Source organism: Bufo bufo, chromosome 9 (assembly GCF_905171765.1).
Source record: "Bufo bufo chromosome 9, aBufBuf1.1, whole genome shotgun sequence".
Classification (NCBI taxonomy): domain Eukaryota; kingdom Metazoa; phylum Chordata; class Amphibia; order Anura; family Bufonidae; genus Bufo; species Bufo bufo.
This window is the reverse complement of record NC_053397.1, coordinates 67,480,058-67,493,904: the sequence shown is the minus strand read 5'-3', so window position 1 is coordinate 67,493,904 and position 13,847 is coordinate 67,480,058. Positions and strand designations below refer to the sequence as shown.

The following is a 13,847-nucleotide window of genomic DNA, read 5'->3' as shown; positions in this document are numbered from 1 at the left end:
ATATATGTTTGTTGTTTGTCTAGTGGAACTTATCTTAACAGCATTAATTAAAAGTTATTTTAAGTAGGTTTATTCTACAGTGAGGAATACAGTATACACACCTACTATTATTTATCTAACTGTTTCAGTGATTTTGAGACGTCTGTCTACCATCATCCTGGCTACCTTATCTTTATTAGACCTCATGCAAGGGCCTAATGTCAGAAATTGAATATCCATTTCAGAGCCATGCTACAGATTTCATTCTAGCACATCTTGTTACAAGTAGCTAAAGTTCAGTTACACACTTACATACATTCTAAAAAATATTAGCTATTGATTATTAGATAATCATCACGATTCTATCGATTTGCTCATTAGATTAGATTCAGTCCTAATAAATTGGACCCAAATTGAAAATGCCCCAATGACGCTTTGAGGTCTTCTAGAACTGTATCCAACTCCTTTAAAGCTACTTAACATTAAGACAAACTTAGTAATGACAAAATGAGAGCAACAATTATGGCTATGGACAGAGGGATGGTAGCTGGTGTTTAAAAACACACCACACTTCCAGCTTTTATTTTTAAAAAATCAGCTATGGTCTACAATGTATCCTTTTTTGGTGGCAGATGCCTTCTTTTCTGTCTTTTGACCTGTAAAAATAGAGTCCTCCATTTTGAGATTTTCTTTGTCACAAGTCTATCGATTCAGCCATCAGATTAGTTTCATTTAGAATAAATTTGACTAGAATTGAAATTGCCGCAATGACACTTTGAGGTCTTCTAGAACGATATCCAACCCCTTCAAGCTATTGGACGTCAAGACAAAAATTAGCATTTGGCTGGAATCTGAATTTTTGGGAATTTGTAACAAATTTGGTTTGTCTAGAATCGATTTACTCATCTCTAGTAATCAAAGCTCTGACACAGATGTGAACACAGCCTTAGTTTGCTATTATTTTTGTTATCATTTTTATTAATACTATTGTGCTAATACTATATTATCATTCCAGGAACATGCAAACTGCCACCAAAAAAGACGATGATTGATGAATTAAATGAAGAGGAAGGGGAAAAAAAGAACTGGTAGGCTGCAGTTTTTTTGTTCTGTTTTTGCTAGTTTTTTGGAAAAGAACTGTAACATTAATTTCCACTTATTACTCATAGACATATTGCAAATATGTTAATACTTTCTGTTAAGCTTATACAGTATGTCCCCCATAAGCTTGCATGTAAATACAAGAAACACATAGCACCACATCTGAAAAAAAGGAATACATTGAACATAGCTTGAGAGTCCTACTCAGTGGTACGCTTGTTTTGTAGTATGCACTCACAAACTACTGGAAATATACATCATTCTCTCTTTCTGTACATTCCAGGTTTGGTCGTAGTGAGACGCTGTCCACTGACTATGTCAATTACTTGGATGAATTAAGTTCTTTTATTGGATGCAAGCCAAATCTTCGTCGTCTCTTTCTTACTGATCCAAAACTGGCATTGGAGGTATTCTTTGGGCCTTGTAGCCCTTATCAGTTTCGCCTCCATGGACCAGGGAAATGGGATGGAGCCCGGAAGGCTATATTAAACCAGTGGAATAGAACCATTGCCGCAACAAGAATGAGGGTTGTCCCCTCTCATCAAGAATCATCTTCAGTTGTTGCTTTGTTTAAAATTCTGTTTTTGCCCTTGTTGCTCCTCGCATTGTTTTGGGCATGGGCTTAGGCTCTCGAGCTTTTATGTGTTTTTATGGTAATATTTTGATTTACCATGAGATAGCTGCATTTTATATCATAGAAACTGATCATTTTATTTTTTTAAATTTTTATTTCTATTAGATTTTTATTATAGCGATTAACCTTTTGTCATGATGTAACTTTTTGGAGGTCTCTGTTAACTAGATTGTGTAAAAGTGGCCCTCTTTACTTATCACAGAGGAGAGCCACTAACAAAAACTTGCTTCTCGTTCTGATTTCTTGATTTGACCCAGATATCAATTGCATATGCAACAATCCAGGGGTTGTGGGGAGTGTGAGGAGAATGGGAGTTGTAGTAGACAGGATGGAGGTGGTAATCCTTGGTCTGGGTCTGATCTGATCACAATGTTCATGCTGGCTGGGCGTCTCTCAATGAAACCTCCCTTATTCCTAGGGTTGGTGCAGTGATGAGGGGGTTGTACTTGTGATGAAGCTGAAAGTAATTCCTCCAAGGCACACCCTGTTAGGGTCTGCTGGTTGGTGGAAGGTGGGGTGCCTTTGGTGTTGATTAGGGATGAGCGAATCGACTTTGGATGAAACATCCGAAGTCGATTCACATAAAACTTTGTTTCAATACTGTATGGAGTGAACGCTCCGTACAGTATTAGAATGTATTTGCTCCGATGAGCTGAAGTTATTACTTTGCGTAGTCTTGCGAGACTTCGCATAATAACTTCATAAATTGATTTCCCGAACTCGGGTTCGATTCCAAGTTCGCAAAGTAATAACTTCGGCTCATCGGAACCAATACATTCTAATACTGTACAGCATGCTCACTCAGTACAGTATTGAAACGAAGTGTTGATAGGTAGTTTAACAAGTAACATAACTAACTAAGAGGGAGTCATTTATCATGCCTTACACTAGTTTTCTGGCATAAAAAAGTTTGTGACTTTTTAAACACCATTGCACCTAAATCTAGGCACAAGTGGTGTTCTATGCTGCCCTCACTACTTTCTGAGAAGGGGGCAGGGCCAGTGGGCCCAACAAATGTATCTTCTTATACACCAGTTTTCTGGAGTAAAAGAAGGTGAAATCTACAGCAGCTTCCATAGGTTTAATTCTAGGCACACAGACTCGTCGTAAATTAAGTGCCACCTCTGGCAGTGCAGGGGATATCAAAGGCCAATGTAGAACACCAGTCAGTAATAAATTTCAACCACAGCTTCTTTACTTGGCAGCAAGTTGCAGAACACTTCCAAATGAGATGGAGGTATACAATCTAACAAGACAGTTTTCCACCAATGCTTGGGGTTAGCAAAAGCTGCTAAGCCAGGTAAGAATCCTAAGGCCTAGTCAAACCTGAGAGGCCCATGCTCCATGTTCTCTCTTCACAAAAAAGATATAGCTGAGCTCAAGATTGCCTTACTTGTAGAAAAATCTAAAAGGAAAACACACAGACCTGCTCCAGCCACAGCAATACACACCCAAGCCAGATTGGCATATTACAACTATTCTAAGCAAGTAAAAGCAAACAGTGCAAAGAACAGTGCAAACAATAGAGCATACTACCGTGAATATAAAAATAAATTACGACATATAAAACAGTATAAAATATTAACCATTTATCCACTAGTAGTGTTTTAATCGGACACTACAGTTGGTGGCTCTTTCATTTGCATGGCCAGTCTATAGTAGGCTTTTATATATTTGACAAGCTGCATCATTCACTGGTCATATCAACTGCTCATAAGCTGTGTGAATTGTGTACTGTATATACAGTGAAATGCCATTTTTGGCTTTGTGATAAACCCTAAATGAGTTATTTTGGTGCTCCCCTTGCATTCACCCTTTAAACCCTGTGCAGTGATCTGACTTTGGCTGCAGAGAAGCAATTAGACTGCTAATTCCTGGGATAGTTCCGGTGTAGTTGGCAGCTGACCCACAGGGCCGGGGACTCTGATGTAAGCACCAGAAGCTCGGGATACAGAATATGCACCAAAAACCACAGGTATAGTTTGAACAGTTACTGTAAGGGCCGTAATGTAAGTTTCTGAGATCCAGACATCACACTTGAAGTGCAGATGGATGGTCGGAGGCACAAGATAAGCAGCCAGGCAGTGTAATACTGAAAATAAAGATGAGGCAGGCAGACTGGATACTTGGCAGGAACACGGATAAGGCAGATGGACAGAGTTAACTAAACACAGACAAAACTGAAACTGGAACAGGAAGTGCTGGAACACCAGGCAGGGCAGGTACAAGCTGGAGCACAGATAGAAACAAACGCATGTAAAACACAATAGCAAAAGACTATCAGAACAGCTTTGCTGGTCACCGGGGAACCTAAAGCTCAGGTACCCTATACCTGAAGAGGGTACCTTAAATATTCAGAAACCTCCAACGATTGGCTGGGGAAGGATTTACTAGCAAGCACACGGGCACCGGGTCACTCTGTGGTCTCCTGATGCTGCTGCCACCTCCACACTATATCACCTTGCCACTCTGTGGTCTCCTGATGCTGCTGCCACCTCCACACTGTCATTGTGCCACTCTATGGCCTCCTCCTGATGCTGCTGCTGCCACCTCCACACTCTGTCATTGTGCCACTCTGTGGCCTACTGATGCTGACACCAACTCCACACTGTCATTGTGCCACTCTGTGGCAGCCTCCTGATGCTGCCGCCACCGCTACACTCTGTCATTGGGCCACTCTGTGATCTCCTCATACTGCTTCCACCTCACCACTATGTCATAGGGCCACTCTGTAAACTTTTCATGCTGTTCCCACCCTCCCCACTTAATGACTGGGCCACTTTTTTGTCTTTCGGCCTGGCTGACATCATCATTTATTTGACCCTTCTGATCTGTCAGAAGGAAGGAAAAATAAGACTCACAATGGATCCTGTCTGTGTAGCAGCTGTGAGGCCTGTATGGTTCTATCAGAATTGGCTTGTGATTTGGTAGCCAAAAGCAGGAGTGGGTACAAAACACAGAATACATGCAAATATTCCATTCACGTGTCATCTCTGTTTTGGATCCACACCAGTTTTTTGGCATTAGCAACAGACAGGATCCGTTTTCTGGGGGTTATCGTTCTGACGGATCAGAGGAAGGGCAAAATAATCAGTGACGTCAACACAAACTTACTGCTGACACCCTTTACACTCTGTCGGGGGGCTCTACTTGTATAAGCATTTAATAGAACAGGTTCTGTAGACATCTATGTGGAATCAGCTGACGATGGTGTAAAAGGAGTGCGCTTCTTCTTGACACTAATGTTATGGACTATTGATACAAAATGGATACTTGCTTGTTGAGGACTATGTTTAGCTAAGATGGCGGCCAGGCATTCAGCCAACACCTATAAACTAGAACCTTACTTTGTGTTTTATCATGTGTTTCTTTGTGGTTTCCGTTCAGCTCAAGCAAGCAGTTACAAAGAAAGAAGAAGTAACGGTTTCACCCACGAGCAAGGGGGGAGGGGGGAGGAATTTCCTCTGGCCGTCAAGGTTACAGAAAAGTATAGAGTTCGTAGCCAATAGAAAAGATATACTCTATCTTTCACCCCCCCCTCCCACTTCTTCCTGTCGTAAAACCTATGTATTGTCTGCTGTTTTCAGAAAATAAACCAGAGATACTGTTTTAACTCCGTGCTGTGGGTTGTTCAGTTTTGATCTCTCCATGCACGTACATTAATTAATTTGGAGCAGTACATCAACCGAACTGGCAGCTTGGCCAGAACCAGAACACTAACATCAGAACAGAAAAGAGTAGTTTCCAAAATGGGGTAACTTTTAAGGGGTTTCCACTGAAGTCGTACCTTAGGGTCTCTTCAAATTTGACATGACACACAATAACCATTCCATCCAAATCTGCTCTCAAAAGCCATATGGTGCTCCTACCCTTTTGATCCCTGCTGTGTGCCCAAACAGCAATTTATAACCACATATGGGGTATTGCCATGTTCAGAATAAAATGCTTAACAACATTTTCAGTGTTTTTTCTCTTTTTACCACTTGTGGAGCTTATGCAACATTTCATTGGAAGAAATAAAATGTTTCATGTTCACAACCAAGTGTTTCTAAATTCGATGAACAGTTTGTCAGGTCAAAGATGTCAGTACACCTCTCAATAAATTCTTTGAGAAATGTAGTTTAAAAAATGGGGTCACTTTTTGAAGGTTTCTACTGTAGGGGTACCTTAATGTTCCTTAACTCCAGTCCTCAGCGCCCACCTGCCGGTCATGATTTGAGAATATCCCACAGAATATATACCTGTGGTAAGTCCTGATGCATTGAAACTAATTCTATCACCTGCTCAATACTAAGGAAATCCTGAAAACATGAACGACAGATGGGCCCAATAAAATCTGTTCTCCAAAAACCATATAGTGCTCCTTGCCTTCTGAGCCGTGTCGTGTGCCCATATAGCAGTTTACAAACATGTATGGGGTGTTTCTGTAAACTGTAGAATCAGGGTAATAAAATGTTGAGGTTTGTTTTGCTGTTAACCTTTGCAGTTAAATTTTGTAAAATGGTTCAGGCTCACAAAACAGGAGAAAGCTATAAGAAGATAGCAAAGTGTTTTCAGGTTGCCATGTAGGTCAAGAGAAGGAATTTTCTGAGACAATCTGCTCATAGGATTGCTAGGAAGGAAAATCAGAACCCCTGTTTGACTGCAAAAGACCTTCAGGAAGATTTGGAATAGTCTGGAGAAGTGGTACATAGTTCTACTTTTCAGTGACACGTGCACTAATATGGCTTTTATGGAGTCATCAGAAGAAAACCTCTGCTGTGTCCTCACCACAAAAATCATCATCAGAAGTTTACAAAGGACAATCCCTCGTCCTCATACTGTGAAAGAGATCACTGTATGTAAATGCAGCAGCCTCCTTCACTGAAAGAGCAGTCGGCTGCCAGGAAGGAACGCTTCCTTCCTGACAGTCCACCGCTCAGCTTAAGGATACTTTCTATCCATTTATGATCTACTCCTTTTCGCATAAAAAACTGCATCAAGAAACTTGAACGTGTAGCCGTACCCCAAGCTTAGCCACATCTATTAGGCTCAGTGCACACAGCTTCTGATCTCTACGTTTAGTGTATATAGTATGTCAGTAAAAGCTCCTAGTGTATACGTTTGATAGATCTATAGGGATCTATTCACCTGATGCATCCCAAAAGAGTGTGCTTGTTATTGCAGTATACATCGGTATACAGCACTTCAGCTGTATAGGAAGCACTCCAGACTGCGCTTTTCTAGACAGAGTCACCACACAAAAAAATAAAATAAGAAAGTATACCCTGTGATACATATTTTACTACAATGGAATGCTATCGGTAATGTATCTGACAGTCACAGGTAAACAAGGGGGAATCTTTCTTAAATATGCAGCAGGCTGCCTCCCAGGGGCGATCGGGTCCCAGTGTTTAGGAATGCCAAGTGGCGATGCAGCCTTAATAGTTTGTGTCATGGTGCTCCTACCTTGATACTGTCGCTTCCTGGAGTTAGGCTCCGTAGCAATAAAGGATCTGTAGTTAGTGAAGTAAGTAGAGTCCAGACTTTGTGAAGTTTAACGGTTTTTACTTGAATAAACTTGTAATAAACTGGTGTCATCCAAACAATACTTAATCTTTCTCTTGGCTCCAGCAGACTAAGGGTAAACTGCCAAGTACACTTGAAAACTTTGCTTTATCTCTCTGCTGTTGTGCTAATCTCTGGCTTCAGTCTGGTTTCTATCAACTTCAGTTACTGTTTCTTATGAGAGTGAGGTATCCTATCCGACCCATTTTGCTGAGTAGAGTATCTTTGGCACTGTTTTTCCTCTCAGAGGTACTAATGGGGTCATTTATCAAACTGGTGTAAAGTAGAACTGGCTTAGTTGCCCATGGCAACCAGATTCCACATTTCATTTTCCAAAGGAGCTGTCAAAAATGAAATGTGGAATTTAATTGGTTGCTATGGGCAACTAAGCAAGTTCTACTTTACACCAGTTTGATAAATGATCCCATAAGTCCTTTAATATATCAGGCGTTGACTGCTCTCTGAGCTAATTTTCTAAAGCTCCTGCAGCAGTGAGGTGAAAACGTTCCCTTACTGCACCATGCTGCTTCACTCTCTAGCTCAAACTCCAACTACAGCTTCCTGCAAACCCCTTTCTTGGTAGGAAGAGGGACTAGCCCACTACTGCCCAAATGGGAGAGAATGGAATGGTTAGTTCCATTTTGACTAAAGATCTCTATGTAAGATACACTGCCACCTGCTGGTGAGCAGGCACAGTACATGTAATAACAGTTTTTGCATATAACAAAATTACACTTTGCTGATGGTTGGTGGTGCAAAACCATACAATGGCAGCAAACAGGCTAGCAATTGGAATTTAGGAGTGGTAGTGTCCCTCTGGGCCACTACACATATATTGTCAATGAAAGGTTTAGATGCAATGAGCACAAACCTTCCTTGAATAATTGGAAAGTTCAATACATTACCTCTATCAGAAAAGAGAATCATGAGAACAGAAACTATTACTTTGTATTTTTTTTTATATATATAATTTACAAAATTTAACCCCAAACTGCATTTTTTTGGGTGGTTGTGTTCCTAAAAAAGCACAAGATAACAATAACAGTGGACTGGCAAGGTAGTTCACATAATACAACTATAAAACCATACTCACTCAATGAAAAATGTTTAAGTAGGTATAATCAGTCTGGTTCTTCTTAACAGTTTTCATTGCTGGTTACTGACGTGTTTACTGTTCTACTTGTCTTCTTATTTGATTGCTGGTTATGATTAAATATTTACCAAACTTTAGTAAGCCAACTGTTCATATAAAGTTACAACAAAGAGCTATGAGGAGTGAACTGTTTATCATTCAAAAATAATAATTTGTATCAAGCAAGTAGTTTTATGTAAATTTTTATTATTTTAATGTGATCATTACTTTTTTTCCTAATATGAATATGTGATATTTTTGATGAATGAAGCAAATACTATGCAAACCTCTTTAGGCAAACATTTTAAAAGCACAACAAAAGATTTGTCTAATGATCCATAATCTAGGCTAGAGATGAGTGGGCTTCTTGAAATATGTTTCAGGTCCGATTAGACTGAATTGGTCTAAACATTTGATTTGGGTATGAATTCATTCTATCCTAATCAATAGTGCTCCAACTGGCCTAAAAATTGGTATATGACACTCTGAGGTCTCCAGGGAGTGATATTTCTTTCTCTCTTTTCTTTTTTTTTTTTTTTTTTCAAACGTTTCTCTTCCCTTTCTCCTCCTTTTAAGCTCCTTAAAGCAGTGAAAGCAATGGTAAACAATGTCAAAGTGAAACGGACATGCAGCTTTGGGTAAACACATGGTTGATGGTGTTAACAGTTTTTCCCTATTTTCCCACTAGATCTGGTGATGCCACTTGATGTGCTGCAATAGAGCTGTGGTGCCTATGTTTGTGTTTGAATGCCCATGTCTTCTTTTCATTTTGCAGATCTTTTACATTGCAATTATTTTGTCTCCTAGTACTATGGAGAAAAACTAGCAGATGGGAGATGCCCAATGTCACGGATCAGCGGCTGTGAATCCACTATGCCACTGACTGGCTATATTCTGGAGGGGCGTGTCTAAGCAACTACCTGGTTTTCACTAGAGCCTCTGATGGTGAGGATAGAATTGAGCCATTAGGGTAGTTGCCAGGAGCTACTCCAGAGCAGTCACCGAGTCAGAGGCAGCTGGTCCGGGTGGACCAGGAGATACCTGATTAGGTGCCAGCAGTATAGGGTAGTCAGGCAGGCGTGGTTGTTATCAGGAGCAACAGTGCAGGATCAAGGATGAAGCAGAGGCGTAGTCAGACAGGCAAAAGGTCAGGCAGGCGGCACAGGTATAGGTCAGGCAATCCGGATCGGCAACAGGAGAGTCAATGCAAGCAGGCAGGGAACAGACGAGAAGCAGAGTCCAAGAATGAAGCGTAAATCAGGAGCACGCGAGAGTATCAGGAACTTAGCAAGCACAAGGACCTTGACACTGAGGCATCTGGGAAGAGGGCTGATCCACTGAAATACCTGCAAGGAGAGCCAAGATTGGTCAGTGAGGTCACCTGACCTTACCCACACAGCCCAGGGAGTGATGCGCTCCGCCCTTAGAGCAGTGAAACATGAAACCAGCCGAACACAGGCTGTGTCCAGGGCTGAGTGGAAGCTGTGGAGCAGAATCCTCAGAAGCAATAGCAGTGAGCAGTGAGCCCCGCAGCCACTGTTACAGTCACACAGAGCTAGCAGCAGCCAAGCTTGGCCTAGATCTGGCACATTTTGAGCCTGCACCCATAGTATCAGTGGCATCATCAGTTCCAAAGCTGACATAATAGAAGCAGATTTGGCCCTGGCATATTTTTTTTTGGCCATATATTTCCTCTTTATTGCCGCTACAGCCACCACCATCCTCCTCTGAAGTCACCTCTTCTTCAGCACCCGGATCCGGCTCCCAGGTCCTATCTAACACGCAGTAATCATCATAGCCCCTGCCTTCCCTACCATTTTTATCACACTATGTTATGTAATCCTGGGATCCCCATGATTCCCTCCTCTGTTTTTGACCTGAGTGCCACTGTCACTACCACTGCCCCTACCACCACCACTGCAGCAACAAGTGCAGACATTTTATTATTAGGCCTATAAATGAAAAGAAATGCAACCAGATGTCTGCGAGGAGGGCTCAGGCGCCCTCCCTGGGCATCAGCCCACTGGGAGGTTTCCCTGTAGGGTCTATGGCCAATCTGCCCCAGCCAACACACAAGGCGCACACCTCCTCTCCCATGGGAGTCTGACCTCAGAATGACATCTGTGCTTTACACAAAGCTAAAGGACCTTCCAAAATCCTTCCCCCTGATTGGCTTACAAGCTGTCAGCCTGTTAGCCAATCAAGGCAAGCCCCCTCTCTCCCAGGGTCATATGATTCCCCATCTTCTTCCTCTCTGCCCTGCTTCTCTTCAGGCATGGTTTTGTGTGTTTCCTCCAAAGTCAATCAACAAAACTTCAAATTAGTTCAGCTGCAGAATTTTTGTGAAATTACACTGCGTGCAGAATTATTAGGCAAATGAGTATTTTGACCACATCATCCTCTTTATGCATGTTGTCTTACTCCAAGCTGTATAGGCTCGAAAGCCTACTACCAATTAAGCATATTAGGTGATGTGCATCTCTGTAATGAGAATGGGTGTGGTCTAATGACATCAACACCCTATATTAGGTGTGCATAATTATTAGGCAACTTCCTTTCCTTTGGCAAAATGGGTCAAAAGAAGGACTTGACAGGCACAGAAAAGTCAAAAATAGTGAGATATCTTGCAGAGGGATGCAGCACTCTTAAAATTGCAAAGCTTCTGAAGCGTGATCATCGAACAATCAAGCGTTTCATTCAAAATAGTCAACAGGGTCGCAAGAAGCGTGTGGAAAAACCAAGGCGCAAAATAACTGCCCATGAACTGGGAAAAGTCAAGCGTGCAGCTGCCAAGATGCCACTTGCCACCAGTTTGGCCATATTTCAGAGCTGCAACATCACTGGAGTGCCCAAAAGCACAAGGTGTGCAATACTCAGAGACATGGCCAAGGTAAGAAAGGCTGAAAGACGACCACCACTGAACAAGACACACAAGCTGAAACGTCAAGACTGGGCCAAGAAATATCTCAAGACTGATTTTTCTAAGGTTTTATGGACTGATGAAATGAGAGTAAGTCTTGATGGGCCAGATGGATGGGCCCGTGGCTGGATTGGTAAAGGGCAGAGAGCTCCAGTCCGACTCAGACGCCAGCAAGGTGGAGGTGGAGTACTGGTTTGGGCTGGTATCATCAAAGATGAGCTTGTGGGGCCTTTTCGGGTTGAGGATGGAGTCAAGCTCAACTCCCAGTCCTACTGCCAGTTTCTGGAAGACACCTTCTTCAAGCAGTGGTACAGGAAGAAGTCTGCATCCTTCAAGAAAAACATGATTTTCATGCAGGACAATGCTCCATCACATGCGTCCAAGTACTCCACAGCGTGGCTGGCAAGAAAGGGTATAAAAGAAAAAAATCTAATGACATGGCCTCCTTGTTCACCTGATCTGAACCCCATTGAGAACCTGTGGTCCATCATCAAATGTGAGATTTACAAGGAGGGAAAACAGTACACCTCTCTGAACAGTGTCTGGGAGGCTGTGGTTGCTGCTGCACGCAATGTTGATGGTGAACAGATCAAAACACTGACAGAATCCATGGATGGCAGGCTTTTGAGTGTCCTTGCAAAGAAAGGTGGCTATATTGGTCACTGATTTGTTTTTGCTTTGTTTTTGAATGTCAGAAATGTATATTTGTGAATGTTGAGATGTTATATTGGTTTCACTGGTAAAAATAAATAATTGAAATGGGTATATATTTGTTTTTTGTTAAGTTGCCTAATAATTATGCACAGTAATAGTCACCTGCACACACAGATATCCCCCTAAAATAGCTAAAACTAAAAACAAACTAAAAACTACTTCCAAAAATATTCAGCTTTGATATTAATGAGTTTTTGGGGTTCATTGAGAACATGGTTGTTGTTCAATAATAAAATTAATCCTCAAAAATACAACTTGCCTAATAATTCTGCACTCCCTGTAGTAACAAATCTGATTTGTTTAGAATTGATTCGCTCATCTCTAATCTAGGCTTGAAGTCTCAGTGTTTAAAATTTCACACAATAGAACCCTATGAAAATTGCTGTTGTCAATCCACACAGGAGAAAAAGGCATCTAACCATTGGTCTAGAGTCTGTAGATTTCTGGACAACACGGGTCCTGGCTGGGTTTAAAGTTCGGCTCCACTGTGTTAGAATTGCATTCTTTGCGCCACTCCATTTGCCCGGGCCTGTAAGACGATACTGGTATGGTGTGCATGGACCAAAGAAAACCATCAAACCTAGTTTAGGATCTGTGATTAAAAGACGCATAATATTGGGTCGGATGCCAATCTCCATTGCCACTTCATCCATGTACTCAATAAAGTATGTTTGTAAAGCCTGATTTTTGCCTTTTCCAAAACTGTGAAAAGATCATTGGGATATGTTATTTAACAGGTAGAATACAATGTTGGTTTTAGGATAATGCAATTATTTTTGTGTGTTTTTTCTATAACGTAAAATGTCTACACTTTGGGTTCAAAGAGCACAATCTTTAAAGGGGTTTGTTCACCCCTTGGGGCTTTTCGGGCAGATCCCCCAACATGGCCAGACCTTGGGAGGGACTCATACTTATCTGACCCTTGCAGCTGGGTTCTGGTGCCTTTATTTCTGTACCGTCGATGCTGCTCTCCGGTCTCCCCGTAACAACATCATATCCCCCAATGTATTATGTCACTTGGTCAGGTAACTCATGGGGACAAGTCACCGCTCCAGCCAGTCTTTATCTGCAGCAATGATGTGACCCACATCAAATCGATGTTGACACGGGGAGACCGAAGAGGTGCGGAGGTGATGAGGGAAAGAATTATCCACAACCCAGTGTAGAGATTAGGTAAGTATGACTCCCTCTGCAGGTATGGCCACATTGGAGGGAGGAGTGCCTACTTCTTTAAGGGCTCATTTAGACTAGCAATGGTTAGTTCCAGGTGTTGCCAAGTATAGGATGGACAGGATCTGGATAGAACATTGACCCATTATAGTCAATGGGCCACTGCATACTGTATGTGTGATTTCCTACATGGACCAGCGGTTCAGTGTTCAAACAGTACTACAAACACAAACACATCTGCCATAGACAACCATTAAAAAGAATACCACGCACTTTTTTTATGCAATTATACTGAAAGTGCAGCATTTATCATACTTTTGTGTATTAAATTCTATGGGCATGATGAGGTGTATGTTGAAAGTACACTACAATTTAGCCTTAGATGAAAAGGCTCTGCACCGACTGTCACTGCTGATATGCTATATGTTCTGGGATAATTGTACAGAGGTGTCCATCCGTAGGCGTCATGCATATAACCATATCCGTTTTGCCATCGAAAAATTTACAGCCATGTGCATTGCATCATTTTCTTTCTCCTTTCTGTAGAAATTGCCTCTCCTTGTTCAAAAAAGGGAATAGGACATGTTTTATTTTTTGTGGGATGGCCATATAAAATGCAGATCGGATGTGGAACAAAAATATGGTTGTGT

General features: G+C 41.7%; 2 protein-coding genes across 2 annotated transcripts in view; one reads left to right on the top strand and one right to left on the bottom strand.

Annotated features, from left to right (window-relative positions):
- The window catches only part of LOC120978777 (dimethylaniline monooxygenase [N-oxide-forming] 3-like), a 78,385-nt gene extending 76,588 nt beyond the window's left edge, over positions 1-1,797 (top strand). Inside the window, exons 8-9 of the mRNA XM_040407116.1 lie at positions 995-1,067; positions 1,364-1,797. Of these exons, the coding sequence (XP_040263050.1) occupies positions 995-1,067; positions 1,364-1,706 (416 nt within the window). The 3' untranslated portion in view covers positions 1,707-1,797. The remainder of the gene's footprint in view (positions 1-994; positions 1,068-1,363) is intronic.
- Positions 1,798-8,763: 6,966 nt separating this feature from the next.
- The window catches only part of LOC120978817 (dimethylaniline monooxygenase [N-oxide-forming] 2-like), a 131,771-nt gene continuing 126,687 nt past the window's right edge, over positions 8,764-13,847 (bottom strand). The window contains exons 9-10 of the mRNA XM_040407181.1: positions 12,308-12,729; positions 8,764-10,742 (exon numbers count right to left, since the gene is read on the bottom strand). Of these exons, the coding sequence (XP_040263115.1) occupies positions 12,375-12,729 (355 nt within the window). The 3' untranslated portion in view covers positions 8,764-10,742; positions 12,308-12,374. The remainder of the gene's footprint in view (positions 10,743-12,307; positions 12,730-13,847) is intronic.